Below are 16,043 nucleotides of genomic sequence, written 5' to 3'. Positions count from 1 at the left end.
GGGAATGAGACAGACAGAGAGAGAATGTTAAGTTAGAAAGAAAGCTAAGATAGAAGGAAGAACTAGAGAATAAGCCAGAGAAATAATGATTTTCATAGATACTGGGAAAAATTAAGATTAGATTGAAGTTAGGCACATCAACAGCCAATTTCTTATCCACTCCTTTGATTCCAATCCCCAGGGGGAAAATGTGCTTGTTTACTTGTTAAGTCAGCCAGACTGTCTATCCCACCTCCCTCTCTGGTTGATTAGGACACAGTCCAGACAGAGGGGACCCATGTAGCCTCTCTGCCTGAGCCTGTATCAGAAGAGAAAAGAAGACATTTTAGTACAGAATGTTTTTAGACTTTGCCTTTTATTCCTTTTTGAAGATCCATCTTTGTGAAACTTAACCTGAACGTTCTTTTCTCCCAAGCTCTTTATTCAACTTTCCATCTCCTGAGCCCCAGGCAGTCCAGCGTAAGACTCCACTCATGGTCTCAGTCAAACTTTTTATTTTCTTATAAACCATACCCTGACTTTTGGCAAACAGAGGGGTCATAGGACCCGGGTAATCAAGGGCATTGCTTGATGTTTTTTTCTCTGGGGTTTGGCATCTTCTCCCAGGATCTGAGCCACTAGGATCAGATTCATGGAAATCATAGGCTAGGAGAAGAAACAGAACTGAATTCCGCTCATTGACCTATTTAAAACCCATCATCCCGAATTCCCTTCTTCCTCCTCTGGCTCCCCATTATGCCTATTTAGGCTTCCATTACACTTAGGGACAGGGAGGAGGTCTTGAAGGAGAAAGTCCTGGTATTAGAAATTATGCTAGAAGAAGAAAGAAAATGTGGTAGAGAGACTAATGGCGAAGTGGAGAAGAGAGGAAATGACTGGGGGACTCGGTTCCCTTAGCTCCTTCTTCATCTTTGTTCAAGATTGGTCTCTGCCTATAAAAGTGTTGGACTGCAGCATGGACAGCTCAGAATGGGATAATAGGAAAAAGGGGTCCCCGTGGCTGAGAGCACAACTGCATCCATTGAAATCTTCAGGTCTTCATCCTCCCGTCCCTTGAACACTTGTTGATGTATCCCAAACCACAACATCCTTTGAGGTTTGGGCCTGTCAATCCTAAAGCGGATAGCCTTCAAATAGAGCTGGCAAAGTTTACCTCAGGCCCACCCTTCTGTGGTCAGCCAGAGGTACGCCCCTGCCCTTGAGGGCCAGGGAGCTCAGAAGATATAAAGGATGCCCTGGAAGAGGGTGTAAAGGCACAGGACCAGTGTGGACTGAACTGCATCTGACCTCCTGCTGAACCGCTGCATCATGAAGATAGTCCTACTTTTCTCCTTGCTGACCCTGGCCACCCTCTGCCTCTGCAAGCAAGGTGAGTGTGGGGCTGAGGGAGGTAAAAGAGTCCTTGTAAGGCGCAGGGATCTTCACCCCCAGTTCCCCATTCTTCAGTACCTCTTGTGCTTCTGTCTGGAGAAACAACCTAACAACCTATCTTGGATACTTGGATGCCAGCAGCTTCCCCTTTTAGGGACTAGTCGGTAGGATGAGTGTAGTGGGCAGTTGAGATAGTCCCCTCAATCATCCTCCTCTTCCTCCCCTCCTCTAGGCTGGCTAACCACATCCCGGTTTAGCTTGAGTGACATTCATATTTTTTTCTCAAGATTTCTAAGGAGAAAATGGTTATTACCACTGGGAGTTCTGTTTCTCAGCATACCTCAGCATACCTCTTACTGCAATCTCTTTGATTTGTTCTGTGTGGGGAAAAAAAGGAACAGCTAAAGAAAAAGAATGAAGGGATCATAGGAGAAAAATGCTTAGGAGCATTGCTTATTGTCTTTTAGATGCTGAAGCTGGTCCCCAAGAGTCTGGCAAAAGAACAGGTAAGTAATGGGAACTTCAGGGAGGGAGGCTAATTTTCATTTGCCCACTCATTTCATGATGAAATGCAAAGGTTCCTGAACGCCTCTCTGTCTCCTGTGTGCCCCTTCTCTCGGTCTCCCTCAAGGACCCCAAGCTCCTGATGTTCTCCCACCCCAGGTCTGTCCTACCTTAGGCAGACTGCTCTGAAGCTCAGCTGGGAAGGCTGAGACTTCCCTTTGCTCCACCCCCAGCTTTCTACTCGATTGGGTTGAGGGGAGGGAGTCTGCGGCAGAAATTGGTTCCCTCCCAGTGGGTTATTACGGAGGGGTGGCCAGCACTGACCTGTCTCTTGCTCCCCAGCCTTTACCTCCAAGCGTGAGAGTAGTGAGCTGGCGAGGAGACCAAAGCGCCAAGTGTACAACTGGCAAGGGTGAGTGTTTGGCCACCTGAGGAAGATGGACTGGACAGTAAGAGGCTGGGGGTGGGGGAGGCTTCCCTCTAGGGTACCCTGTCAGTTCGTCCTTCCCTCTGGCTGTGTTGTGACCTCTTGCCATGAGATGCCCAGAGTAATAGGGACTCCACTTTCCATGTGCCCATCTTTGAACTCTTGAGCCAGCCTTGAAGGGGAAGGTCAGACCTTCACAAGACTCTCCAGATTGGAGAAGGCTTGCTCTGTTAGAGGCAGGGGGAAGATCAGACTAACCCAGCCCTCTCCCCTAGGCTTCCTGCCCCCTATCCTGACCCCTTGGAGCAGAAACGGGAGGTGTGTGAGCTTAACCCCGACTGTGATGAGCTAGCTGACCACATTGGCTTCAGTGAGGCTTATCGGCGATTCTACGGGACAGCCTAGACCCCGGACACCCGCTCTCCCCCTCAGATGTGCTCCCCAAGCTGTCTGTGTGTTCTGAGACACCTGATCCGCTTCTTGTTCCCCAGAGCTCCCCCCACTCACCCACACCCAGTACATTGTCCGCTTCAGAGTTCCTGGCTTTTTCAGAAATAAACATGAGGGGGAAAGGAATCAGCTGGTCTGTCATTCTTTGGGGGGGAGGTGTGGACGTGGGTGTGTGGATGTGTTTGGGTTGGGAAGAATGGAGAGCTTTTTGAGCTTTGCCTCCGAAGCTAGGCAAACCTGGACTTGCCCCATCCTTTGCCCCTAAGTAAGGGAGTCGCCTTGTATCCCAGTCCAAGTCCCACACCCTCCCTCCGAGAAAAGATGCCTAAGGTCTGACTTCAGTCCTTTGTCCCTTTCTGTGTAGTTCTTTGTTCCCCGTGGCCTCCAGGGAGGAGGAAGCAGTTAGATTGATCTTTCCTCCATCGGGTGCCTTCCACGGCTAAGTAGACCGCACATCTCTGGTCCTATAATCAGTCATGCGAAGGTGGGCCCTGTCTTTGGGACTGTGAAAGAGGCTTCTCAGCTCCACAGACTAGCAGGCCATCTGAGAGAGGGAAAAACCTTTATTGGCAAGTAGGTGCTAGTAAAGCAGGGGCACATCCCAAGAGGGCTGTAACTTATTTCAATCCAGTTTCTCCCAGGAATCAATCATCAGTTCCTTTTTCCATTTCACCTCTCATCTTGGTTTGGAGATGATGATCTTCTGGTCATTTCAGCATGCCAGAGGGCCAGGTGAGTTTGGTCCCAAAGATTGGGGTTAAAGGATGGCCCCTTTGGTGAAGTCTAAATTAATGGCGTTAGTTTCCTCAGGAAGAGGGGATCATTGAGCACCTGAACTCCAAGCGTCCTTAAAGACAATTATTTCCCCAAAGACTGACCCAGATTCTCTGCATGATCCTGATCAGACACCTTAATATTTGACACCTAATAGTGATCTGCTGATCTCTAAAACTTTCTCTAAATTATTTTGACCTAGGTCTAGATAATAATCTAATAGATGTGGCCCCTATTAGAATCTTTAATATCTTTATAATAGCTTACTCTGACCCAATCTGTGGGCCTTAGACTTCAGGATCTTTTCTATACAGCTCAAAAGCAATTTCAGTTTGAACCCATCCCCCTGAGCTGAACACATCTTGGGGACCTGAGGGATCCTTGGGCCTTCTCCCATTTATCCATCCCATCTCTCACCCTTAGCACCTACTTCCACTCAAAACAACTGGTCTCCTGCTCCCTCTCCTCCCCTGTCCTTTCATCCCAGTCCCTCTGCCCTCTCCCAATCCCCAATTCCTCTTCTGTCTTCTCCTCTCCTTTCATACTCTTTCTTACAGGCTCAGGACTTTCTGCCCTCAGTCTCCAGAGCTGAGTCAGGGTCTGGGCACCTGGATTCCTAGGTCCTTGATCTACTTCTCTCCGAGAGATGAAAAGACTACAGGGGAGAAGGGTGGCAGCTGATTGAGCTGGAATTGGGGGAGTTAGATGGTGTGAGAAGCACCTTCTGAGGTTCCTCCTCTTCTTATTCCCCCTTGGCCCTGCCTACTGACTCAGGCTGGGTTTCTTGCAACAAGGGGCAGGCTTGGGGGGCACGAAGCAAGGCTGTTGTGAAGATGGCAATTATAAGCAGGTTCCCAGTCACAGCAAGGCCCATGGTGGCCACAGTGGCTGCCAGGGATAAGGGAGGGCTATGGGCTGAGAGCCAGTCCCGCCGTGCCCCCATATCAGCCAGCACCGCCTCCAGTTGGAAATGCGTTCCTAGCACTGCACAGATGTGGAACAGCTGGTGACTGTGGCCTGTGGGAGAAGGCAGAAGCATTAGGGTTTTATGCACACCTCTGGACCTTTCTCTCTTCTCCATTTCTCTCCAAGTTTTTTTCTCCTATGGGTGTCTGTGATTAGAGTCTCTGAATCTTAATTTTCTTTCTACAAGAGGGGACTAGATGAGTTCTAAGATCCCCTTTAATCTCCCTTTCAGCAATGACACTTTATGAATTTATAGGCTGCCTCCAACCTATAAACATGAGTCACATGCATCTGCTTAGCCCCAGCCTGCTTCTGAGGTGGAAGATGTTGGGGGGGGCGGGGGGGGGAGAGAGGATTTTTAAAAAAACAAAACAAAATAAACTGCTAGCTTTTAGAGAACCCGTGATTCCTGCTTCCTGGGAAAAGCAGCAGGGTGCTGACCTCAGGGCAGACTCTTGGGCTGAACAGTCTGGCCAGTGTGGTCGTGCTCAGACACCCAGATACCTTTCCCCTCACAGTTTATATCTGCATTACACTTTGCGACCTTGTTTAGCCCTAACAAATTTCAGGCTTATTGGGATTAACAAACCTCCTCTTTAGGTGCGCAAATTCTGGGTGGTAGGGAAACTGCTTTGTAAGCTTTAAAGGGCCAAACAGATGGGAGTTACTGCTATCCTTGAGATGCTAAGGAAATGTAGCTCTATGTGAAAAAAGAGGTAATCTTGCAGAGTAGTAATATCTTTATACCATCAAGGATATGTACAAGTGGATGAAAATGCGCACTGGTCAGGTAGTGATAACAAGAGATAGCAGATTATCCACAAAGAATTTTAAGATTTCAAAGGAGTCCCCCAACTCCTTGGGTGGATCTCTCACTTGCTTCTGAACCCCCAACAGAGTGGCTTCCAACCTCATCAGTCAGACAAAACTGTTCTCTCCCAAGTTACCAGTGATCTCTTAATTGCCAAATCCCACGGCCTTTTCTCAGTCCTCATCCTTCTTGACCTCTGCAACCTCTGATACTATGATGTATCCCTCTTATAGATACCCCCTTCTCTCTTGGGTTTTCAGAACTCTGTCTTCTCCTGACCAGTTCTGAACGATGATAGCTTCAACCGTGGCATGAACACTGGTGGGCATCCCACAGGACCCAACCTGCTCGTCCTCTCCTACACAATTTTACTTACTTATCCCAGCTCTCCCAGTTCTCATCCTTATGTTAATGATTCTAAAATCTACTTAACCTCGTGGCTAACTTCTCGCATCTCCAATCACCCATGAGGCATCTCCAACTGGATCTTTTGTAGAAATCTTCCCTTCTATACCTTCCTCCTTTTCAAACTCCCTTATTACCTTGGGGGCACCAGCATCCCGCCAGCTCCCCAGACCCAAAACTTCGGGGGCATTTTAGATTTCTTAGGCTCTCTCACCTCTTCCCCAGTCTGTGACCACAGCCTCTGCAGTCAGTTTCTCATTTTGGCCCACCACCACTGACACTGCCACCAACTCTCACCTAGCTTGCTGCAGTAACCTGCTGGGGAGTCTGCCTGCCTCAAGTCTCTCCCCATGACAATCCATGCTCCATCCAGCTGCCAAAGAGACCTTACCCTACCAGCACTCTCCAGTGGCTCCCCATCAGCTCCAGAATAAGAGAGAAACCTGTGGGGTTCGGAGCCCTTCCAAATCTATCCCCTTCACCTTACCCTCATCCTCACTGCCTGCCATTTCCCACCTGCTCTTGGCTTTAGACACTCCTGCCTGTTCTTGGAACATTGGATTCTTCCTCTCCCAACTTGGTATCATTGCCTGTCCTCCATGTCTCAAATGCCTTTTTCTCTTTATCTCTATCTTCAAGTCCCAACTAAAACTCACCTTCTAAGAAAGCAGTTCCTAATTCCTTTTAATACTAATACCTTTCCTCTGTTAAATATTTTTAATTTTTTTATTCTTTTTTGCTAAGGTAATTGGGATTAAGTGACTTGTCCAGGGTCACACATCTAGAAAGTATCAAGTGTCTAAGGCCACATTTGAACTCAGGTCCTCCTGATTTCAGTGCTCTATCCACTGCCAACTAGCTGCACCATATTTTTTAATTTTAATAGTTTAATTTTAATTTATTCTGTCTAAACATTGTTTGTACATACTCACTTGCATATTGACTCCCTTATTATTAGTGCCTGAAGGACAAGGGCTGCTTTTCCTTGTATTCCCCTGTGTTTAGCATAGGGCCTGGCATATAGAAGGCACTTAATTCATGTTCATTTGGCTAAATGACCTCACCTGAGGGACATGGAGAAGAACTGCAAATGATAAGAAAGCACTGAGGGGTTGCAATCTGCACAAATGGAGGGAATGTCTGTATCACTAAGATCATGAAGCCATTGAAGCTTGATTTATAACTCACATTTCTATTGCACTATAAGGTTTATAAAGAAAGCACTGTCTTTCCAGCAGTCATGTGAGGTTGACACTTGGGAGCATTTTGGGGTAAACTGGCAAAATGAGAGGCTTAAGATAGAGAGTTACTGGAGAGGAGGACACAGAAAAGGAGATGGAAGGATATCAGACTTTCTATCTTAACATTTTGTCTGGGGGTGAAATGGGAAGAAAAAAAAAACACTTTTTTCTCCTCTTTTCTAAGGAGGTAAACAGGGCATAGTCTCCAGTTTCTTGGTTCCATGTCAGGTCATTACAACTGGGAAGTATCATGGGATTTGTGTGTAGGGGGAAGAAGTACTAAAGGAAGGAAAGAAAAGAAAGGAAGAAAAAGAGAAAAAAGTAAAGAGGAAAAGAAAGAAAAGGAAGAAGAGAGAAAAGAAGCAAGGGAAGAAAGAAAAAAGAAGGAAGGAGGGAAAGAAAGAAAAGTTGAGAGGGAAAAAAGAAGGGAAGAAAAGAAAGGAAGCAAAAAAAAAAAAAAGGAACAAAAAATGAATACTGAATCTGGAATAAGATGAGCTGGGTTTTAGTCCTTAATGACACTAGCTATGTGACACTGAATAAATCATTTCTCTGAGCCTCAGTTTCCTTGGTAATCTGCATCATCTGTCTTATGGAGATGGTATCAGGAAGGTTCTTTGTAAAGGACTTTCTAAACACCAGCACTGGTTATCTACATTATCAGCTTCTGTATTTATAACATTGTTCTTAGCGGAAAAAGTGTTTTTCAAACAGCCAAGTTATAAACAAACCATCAGATCATAGCCTACATTGGGAAGTTCCTCCTGTTGTGTAGTCTTTATCTCTCCTAGGCCACATTTCCTCCTCTTTCACCTTCTAAGAAACTCAGGAGGTGTCTCCCCCATATTCCCGGGAGTTGTCTCCCCTGTACTTCCCAAAGGTGTTTCCCCCATTCTCCTGGAGGTGTCTCCCCCATACTCCCAGGGGTGTCTCCCCCATGCTCCTGGAGGTATCTCCCCCAGGCTCCCAGGAGTGTCTCCCCTATACTCCTGGATGTGTCTCCCCCATACTCCCGGATGTGTCTCCCCCATGCTCCTGGAGGTGTTTCATCTATACTCCCGGAGGTGTCTCCCCCATATTCCTGGGAATGTCTCCCCCATGCTCCTGGATATGTTTCCCCCATACTCCGGATGTGTCTCCCCCATACTCCCGGATGTGTCTCTCCCATGCTCCTGGGAAGTGTCTCCCCCATCCTCCCAGAGATGTCTCCCCCATATTCCTGGGAATGTCTCCCCCAAGCTCCCGGAGTGTTTCCCCCATACTCCTGGATGTGTCTCCCCCATACTCCTGGGAAGTGTCTCCCCCATCCTCCCGGATGTGTCTCCCCCATACTCCCGGATGTGTCTCCCCCATGCTCCTGGGAAGTGTCTCCCCCATCCTCCCGGAGATGTCTCCCCCATATTCCTGGGAATGTCTCCCCCAGGCTCCCGGGAGTGTTTCCCCCATACTCCTGGATGTGTCTCCCCCATGCTCCTGGGAAGTGTCTCCCCCATCCTCCCGGAGGTGTCTCCCCCATGCAGGATGGGCCACCCCCTCACCGATATAGTCGAAGCGGCCAGGTGCCAGACGTTCAGGGAGGTGGGAGGCAAAGAGGAAGCCAGTGAGCAGGGCACAGAGCAGATGGTAGCTGTGGTTGGCACTCAGAGCTTCTTGCCCACAGCTGAAGCCCCCCCTGGAGCACAGCAGGAGCTGGGGGAGAGAAAGGAACACGGTGGGTGAGATGTCTAGGATTTGGGCCTTCAGGTTTGGATCCCTGGGTTCTGGGCCTAGGGGCTGAGATATGTGGACCCCCTGGCTGGACTTGGGAGGTCTGGACCTCAGGGCTGGAGCTGTGGTTCTAGGTCAAAGTTGGGCTCGGAATTTGGAGTCTGGATCACAGGATGAGGGTCTCAGAACTGGCCAGGGGCAGTGGGGGGTGGGAGAGAAAGGGTTCTGAATGCTGGGGTGAGGAACTGAGGCTGTGACCCCGGGGCTGGGGCTGGGGCTGCCCCCCATCTTTACCCGATAGAAAAGCGGGAGGTTGTCGAAGAAGAAAGGGTAGGCAAACGCCACTGTGCGTAACACCTTACTCAGCCGCGGATTCTCCAGTTCTAGAAACCTGAGGGGGGAAGGTCAAGAGTCGTCCTCCAAGGTCCACACCCTGGGGAGCATGAGTCCCTGTTTTCTGTGCTGAGTGGGGGGACATGGGGCATGATGGGGCAGGAGGGCTCAGCGAGCGCAGCCACACCTGAGGTGGGAGGTACCTGGAATAACAGGAAAGGCAGGTGCACAGGAGGGAGTTGACTGCAGCTGTGGGCACGAATAGCTGATGCAGGGGGCTGTTGAGCCAGGAAAAAGGCATGGCATAGGCTCCATAGGTGAGTGCACAGCCTGGGGGAACATAGGGGTGACCTTGTAATTACTCTTCCTGGTGTTCCATGGGGCTCCCAAGGGGGTGCCAGGGCCTCTGGGCATGGGCTCGGGGAAAAGGCTGGTGGAGGAAGTCCTGGAGTTCTTGGTTAAAAAAAATTCTGAAATCTCAGGGAGCCTATGATGAGCAAGGAAAGGGGAGCTCATGCCAGGGTCCCACAGAAAAAAGCTAACCGTCAGGACGGGAGGCGTCCCAGCTCACCAAGGCTGTAGAGGCTGAGGGCTCCGTAGTCCAGGAAGTAGCAGATGTGGCGGGCTCGGGGCGACATGGAGCTGAAGGTGTGGGCGCAGCAGGACGTGAATGGGTACAGGCAGATGAGCAGCAGAAACACCAGCAGCGGCCAGTGGTATGGCTCCGACCAGAAGCCAGGACCCTCAGCCAGGGCCAGGAGCCGCCACAGGAAATACCTAGAAGGGAGAATGCAGAGGGCAGGTCCAGAAGCAACATCAAGATAGCTTCCTCCCACTTACATGAACTGATGCTGAGTGAAATGAGCAGAACCAGGAGATCATTATATACCTCAACAACGATACTGTTTGAGGATGTATTCTGGTGGAAGTGGATCTCTTAGATAAAGAGAGCTAATTCAGTTTCAATTGATCAAAGATGGGCAGAAGCAGCTACACCCAAAGAAAGAACACTGGGAAATGAATATAAACTGCTTGCATTTTTGTTTTTCTTCCCAGGTTACTTATGTCTTCTGAATTCAATTCTCCCTGTGCAACAAGAAAACTGTTCGGTTCTGCACACATATATTGTATCTAGGATATACTGCAACCTATTCAACATGTAAAGGACTGCTTGCCATCTGGGGGAGGGAGTGGAGGGAGGGAGGGAAAAAATCAGAACAGAAGTGAGTGCAAGGGATAATGCTGTAAAAAATTACACTGGCATGCGTTCTATCAATAAAAAGTTATTATAAAATAAAAATATATACATAATTTAAAAAAAAAGATATCTTCCTCCCCCAGTCTTTAGAGGCCATAAGATCCCAGGAACCTTAGAGTTGCTAATAGGTATAAAATGGCAAGAGGCGGCATAGCATAGTACCGGAGAAGACCACTAGATTTTGAGAGTCGGTTAACTTGAATTCCAATCCAATTTTTAAAAATTATTTGAATCTAATTAATTAATTAATTGATGATGATGATAAAAATATTATTTAATAATTTAAATTATTTAAATCTTGGTTCCTCATTTCTTCAACTGGAAAAGGAGAGAGAGGGTTCTGTGATCCCAGTGCAACATTCAAGATCCTGCAAATCACGGAACCTCTCTGAAGCTCAATCTATTAAAAGGAGACCATGATATCTATGTTGCTGGTCTGCCACCCAGGAATGCTGTGAGGAAAGTGCTTTGAAATATGGTTGTTGTGGTTAACCTATACTGGATTACTTGCTGTCGAGGGGAGGGCAGGAGAAAAATTTGGAACACAAGGTTTTGCAAGGGTGAATGTTGAAAAATATCTTTGCATGTATTTTGAAAAATAAAAAAATATTTTTTAAAGAGAAGTTTAAAGAAAAAAGAAAAAAGGATGATTATTAAATCTATTAGCCTTGGTCTCTATTTTTCAGTCTTTGGCTTACAAAGGAAGTTAGATTTAGACTAAACACCCACTGACACTTTAAATCTTGCCCGAGGACCTATTTTCCATACTTCATGTATCCCTGCTGCCCCCTCTCTTTGTTGGCTCTTCCTCCTCCTTTCTTTCCCTTCTTCCTCTCCTTTCTCCTTCCCTCATACTATCTCCTCTACTCCTCTACTACCTCCCCACTACCCATGATCCTTCCTCCTCACCAGGTAGGCAGGAAATGGGTCCAGATGTTGACAGTCTCATTTGTCATCTGGAAGGAGCTGAGTACACAGTCCAGGGCAGAGCTGGTGGGGTGGCGATAACCCGAGATGATTCCATCTTCCCAGAAGACCTAAGGCAGAGAAGTCAAGAGCCCAGAGTCTGGAATATGGTGCTACTCAAATGAGATAGGGATGGAGATCTGACTTGGGATTTAAGACATTTCCCAGTGAAGAAATTCCCTCTATTAATACAGGCACCTTCTCTACAATTTAGAATTATTTAGTTTTTGAAAGTTGCCTAATATCGTCTGTTATTGAAAAATATTTAGTTAAAAAACCCAATAAAACACAGGTAATGTTAATATATAATTTTTAAATTAACAGGTGATTTGTAGCAATTTTTATTTCTCAGTTCTTCCCACCTGTTTGTATTACCTATGTCTCATTTTACACAATAAAACAGATAATATTAATATGTTTTTTTAAGTTAGTGGGTAACTTGTAGCAATCCTTATCATTCAGTTCTTCCTACTTGTTTACATTACCTATGTCTCATTTTACATAGTGAAACATAGATAATATTAATGGTTTTTTGTTTTTTTTTGGTTGTTGTTTTTGTTTTTTGCTGAGGCAATTGGGGTTAAGTGACTTGCCCAGGTTCACACAGCCAGGAAGTGTTAAGTGTCTGAGACCAGATTTGAACTCAGGTCCTTCTGACTTCAGGGCTGGTGGGGTGCTCTATCCACTGCACCACCTAACTGCCCCCTAATATGTAATTTTTTAAGCCAGTGGATAACTTGTAGCAATCCTTATTGTTTAGTTCTTCCCACATGTTTCTATTACCTAGTCTCATTTTTACATAGTAAAACATAGTTAATGTTAATATGTGGTGTTTTTTTTTAAGTCAGTGGCTCATTTGTAACAATCCTTATTGTTCGGTTCTTCCCACCTGATTTATTAGCCTTTGACACTAGGACACTGAGAGGTTAGGTGGGTTGCCCAGGACCACCCCATCAGTATGTGTCACAGGGAGCGCTTGAATCCAGACCTTCCATCTCAGGCTGCCTCTCATGTCTGAAGGAAACAGTGTTACTGTGTAAAAGGAGAGCTTTTACTGTTATTACTAAGATTGATACAATGGAAGGAAGCTCGGTCTGAGCAAGAAGAACCTGCTCAGATACTGGTCCCTGGGAAGGGAAAACTTTGCCCCCTTGCCTTTCCTGGCTTCCTCCAATCCCAGCTAAATCTCCCCTTTTGGGGAGAGCCCAAACAAATCCCTCTTTGTTCCAGTGGCTCCCCCAAATTGGTTGTGCCCTCTTTATCCCTTTGTTATCTGCCCTGTTAAATTATGAGGGGGTCCTGGGCAGGGACCTTGCCCTTTCTTTGTGTCAATAATACTTCGCCCAGAGCAGGCACTTCATAAATGTGTAACACCCTCCAATTCAGAGAAATTCCTTACAGTTTCTGAGCTTTGATTTCTTCGCAGATGAAATGGGGCTCCACTACATATTTTATGGGGGATCGGAGGAAAGTACTTCCCCCCTTTACATGGCTATATAAATAGGAACCTATAAATTTGCCAGAGTCATCTCTTTAAGGATCGTATCAGGAAGGGCTGACACCATGACAGAATGATCGAAGGATGGGCTGCCTGAGGGACTTCCCATGGATCAGGAAGAGGAAGATGAAAGAATGGAGAAGTAAAATTCTCTCTGGAAAGAGCCAATTCTCCCCCTAGTTTAGCTTGAGGAGAGAGGAGAGAGAAGAAAAGCCGGAGGCTGCATTAGAGAGGACCCCTCTCTTACCCGAGGAACCTGATGAACCCGGAGTAGCTGTGGTAACTTGATGCTCAGCATGGTGGCTCAGTGGGGGGGGCGCCCCTGGTAGAGGGGCTGCCCCCCCTCCCTGCTTCAGTCACAGTCGATGGACCCTGGAGTCCTAAGACATGGAAAAAGGGGAAAAAAACCCATTCTCATCCATAACAGCCAGCTGATCCTCAATTACAACCAACCCACTGCCCTTATCCAGACCCTCAGCTGGAGGCAGGCAGGTACCAGACACCTATTACCTTACTGGCGTACCTCTCCCGGGGATTCTTCTCCCCAGGGTCTGGAGAGAAAGGTTGCCTGGGACAGGGATTTGATGTTGTGTGTATTCAGGGAGAGGTGCACCAAGAGAGAAAGCAGGGGCCCTTTCCCGCCCTGGTTTCCTGTAGGGCTGTGGGAAGCCATGCTTTAACTTCCTTTCAATTTGGGAAGGAGCCCAATTTACTTCCCACCTAACAATTGGTGTCTCTCCTCTCCCCACCTTTCATCCTCGACCCTAAATATAGCCTCTTTTCCCAGGATTGTAGCTCCCCCCCACCCCATCCTTTTCCCAGAGGTCTCAAACGTCTGGACTCATGACCTTTCCCTTTCCCCTTTCTTTCCCAGAAAGAAAATCTGATTTATTTTCCCTTACTCAAAGGGAACTGGGACTGTCAAGCTTCTGCATCACTCCCCCCTTTCCCAGAGAAGACACAGAGGTTTGGTTTTTTGACCCTAATTACCTCCCCTATTTGCCTGGTCTCAGGATGGGGTGACTATCTCATTTACTTGGCCCTGGGCAGTGCCCATTTCACTGTGACCACTTACTTCATTCAATCCTCCTTTGTCTCTTATGGACAAGTACCCCATTGAGAGGAACTGGGCAGCCTCAGGGGACCTAGGCAAGGGGTCAGGGGCTGGTTGCCTAGTTCTCTCTCTTCTCCCCACCAAGTCGATTTCGGGTATGGGACCCAGGTGTTCTGGGCTCATTAGGCCCTACCCTATGCTGCCCCACCCAGGAGCAGCCACTCACTCAAAAGGCAGTGTGCCCAGGGCCAGGGTGAACCCAGAAATCATCTCACAGGGGGAAAGAAAAACCTAGGAATCAGAAAGTAGGCCTGCAGCTGGGAAATCGGGGCCGGACACTTGGGTCCTCTCTGGACTGGGGAGGAGTCTTGGAAGGGACAGCAAACAAGTCCAGTCTGGGATGGGGAATGGGTTAGGACCCAGATACCTGGAGGAGCAGAGACCTGGGAGGGGAGGACAGAATGTGTGGGTCCTCTCTAGGATGGGGAGGACCCTGGGATGCAGGATGTCTGGGTGTTCTTTGGGAAGGGGAGGGGCTGCACCCGGTCCCAATCCCTTCTGAACCCTTGCCCTCCCCTTTCCCTCTAGGCTCCCCCAGACCTGTGAAGCTGTCTCTCCAGGCTCCGTGGCCCCCGTCTGGGCCCAGCTCTGTCCCAGGCTCCCCCACCCGCTGTTCTAGCCTCCTTTCTCAGGCACATTCCTTGGCACAAGTGGAGGGGCAGGGCCAGGCTGGGCAGGAACCGCCCCCGGAGGAGGAGAGATGTCACCCCCTCCACTCCCCCCCAGTCTAGCCCAGCCCAGTCCAGCCCAGCCCAGCCCAGCCCTAGCCCAGCCCCAACACATAAAACTTTCCAGTTCTATTCCTCGTTTGCCAACTCCCCTTCATCCTGGTAGCCTGGGGGTTCAGTTCTCCCTGTCTCCATTGGTATCTGTCACCCTTTTAACTCCTTGTTTCCCCTCCTTGTCTGACATGATCTGTGTTCTTCTTGGTCTTTCTGCCCACCTCTCCCCCCCCTCCTCATTTTTTTTCTCTGTTTGCTGATGTTCTCCCCACTCTGCTTCTCATTCCCTCCAGAAAAATCCCAGGGGAGTCAGGCACCCAATCCCCCTATCTCTCTCTCCACTCCTCACCCTAATGGACTCCCAAGGCCCCTTTAGGACTGCATCCTGCAGCACATCACCAGATGCTCAAGGGTTGCAGAGGGAGGATGGGGACAGGATCTGGGGCTCAGTTTACCCAGCCAAGACATGGAACCTATGAGTGTGAGTAGGCAGGGGAAGGATTAAGAGTGGGGGAGCCAGGCACAAGCCTCAGAGAAGAGCATTGGGTTCAAATGATGAATGATGGGTATGTTTTAATTCTTCTCCTCCCCACCCTTAAATCTTGATATCACTGTCCCACAAGAGGAAGTTGCTAATAGTGCTTAGAGATCCTAGCAGATTGGGGTGGGTGGAGGAGACACCATCACCATGGAGAATGGGGGAGGGGGGGAACGACTTATAAACTATTTCTAGGGAGATGACCGAGTCTTGGAGTCCTGGAGTCCGGTGGGCACGAGTATGGGCTGGGGAAGAGGGAAGCTAGGGAGCAGAGGACACCCGATTCCTAACTTTGAACTTCGATATCCCCAGAAAGGAGGGAGGAGCAAGAGGTACCTTGGAGGCAGGGAATAATAAAGTCCCTCTCTCATGAAAATATCAACTTTTTCTTACCCAGAAGATGGTATGTCTGATGTAAAGGGGCTGATCTGGAATGTATCTGGGATTGCTGTCCTGCTCCACCAGGAGGGAAGAATCCCACCGAGCCAGTGTTCAGGGAAACCTCAATGGCCTGGCTTCCTTTTCTTAGGCTCTAGGGGCTGGGGCAGGCTGGCAAATCTCTCTACTGGTACCAGAGGTCTGGGCTAGGAGGCAGGAGCTTGGGGGTGAAAGGGGGGGTAGAATGGGAAGAGAGACAAAGGGGGAACAATTCCTGCCTTGTCCTGCCTTGGTGGGACATGGTGTTATGGGACTAGGAGTTGAAGGAAGCAGAAAGGAGGTGGTAACGCAGCCAATTGGAGGGCTCAGGCAGTGGGGGACCTTCGTCCCCCAGGGCTGTCAATCTGTACATCCCCATTAGCAGGCAGATCACTGCTGCCTGGCTCTACACATAGCCTGGGCCCTTTGCCCACAGGCGCCATAGTCAGCCCTTTCTCCCTCTTCATTCTGTTGGGGGTGAGGGGGTAGTGTGTGTGCAGGACAAAAACAAAGAGGGGGGCACCGGACTAAATCTGAGCCT

The 16,043-nt window shown here is 48.4% G+C and overlaps 2 protein-coding genes across 4 annotated transcripts; one reads left to right on the top strand and one right to left on the bottom strand.

Annotated features, from left to right (window-relative positions):
• The first annotated feature begins 1,197 nt into the window (after window positions 1–1,197).
• Window positions 1,198–2,878, top strand: BGLAP (bone gamma-carboxyglutamate protein). Its single transcript, XM_051993819.1, has 4 exons — window positions 1,198–1,369; window positions 1,839–1,877; window positions 2,218–2,287; window positions 2,578–2,878. Exons 1-4 carry the CDS (start codon window positions 1,309–1,311, stop codon window positions 2,705–2,707), a joined length of 300 nt encoding a protein of 99 aa, XP_051849779.1. The 5' UTR covers window positions 1,198–1,308; the 3' UTR covers window positions 2,708–2,878.
• A 419-nt stretch (window positions 2,879–3,297) lies between these two features.
• On the bottom strand, window positions 3,298–15,597 carry PAQR6 (progestin and adipoQ receptor family member 6). 3 transcript variants are annotated; one of them, XM_051993814.1, is made up of 8 exons: window positions 15,479–15,597; window positions 12,959–13,091; window positions 11,157–11,284; window positions 9,561–9,766; window positions 9,193–9,319; window positions 8,951–9,047; window positions 8,488–8,638; window positions 3,298–4,543 (listed from the first exon to the last, which is right to left on the bottom strand). In XM_051993814.1, the coding sequence occupies exons 2-8, from the start codon at window positions 13,007–13,009 to the stop codon at window positions 4,269–4,271; spliced, it is 1,035 nt and encodes a 344-aa protein (XP_051849774.1). In that variant the 5' UTR covers window positions 13,010–13,091; window positions 15,479–15,597; the 3' UTR covers window positions 3,298–4,268. The 3 variants fall into 3 exon arrangements, with proteins under 3 accessions (XP_051849774.1, XP_051849772.1, XP_051849775.1); XM_051993812.1 differs by lacking the exon at window positions 15,479–15,597 and adding an exon at window positions 14,366–14,460; XM_051993815.1 differs by lacking the exons at window positions 12,959–13,091; window positions 15,479–15,597 and adding an exon at window positions 12,103–12,242.
• Window positions 15,598–16,043: the final 446 nt, after the last annotated feature.

Source organism: Antechinus flavipes, chromosome 4 (genome assembly GCF_016432865.1).
Source record: "Antechinus flavipes isolate AdamAnt ecotype Samford, QLD, Australia chromosome 4, AdamAnt_v2, whole genome shotgun sequence".
NCBI classification, from domain to species: domain Eukaryota; kingdom Metazoa; phylum Chordata; class Mammalia; order Dasyuromorphia; family Dasyuridae; genus Antechinus; species Antechinus flavipes.
This window is presented reverse-complemented; position numbering and strand designations above follow the sequence as displayed.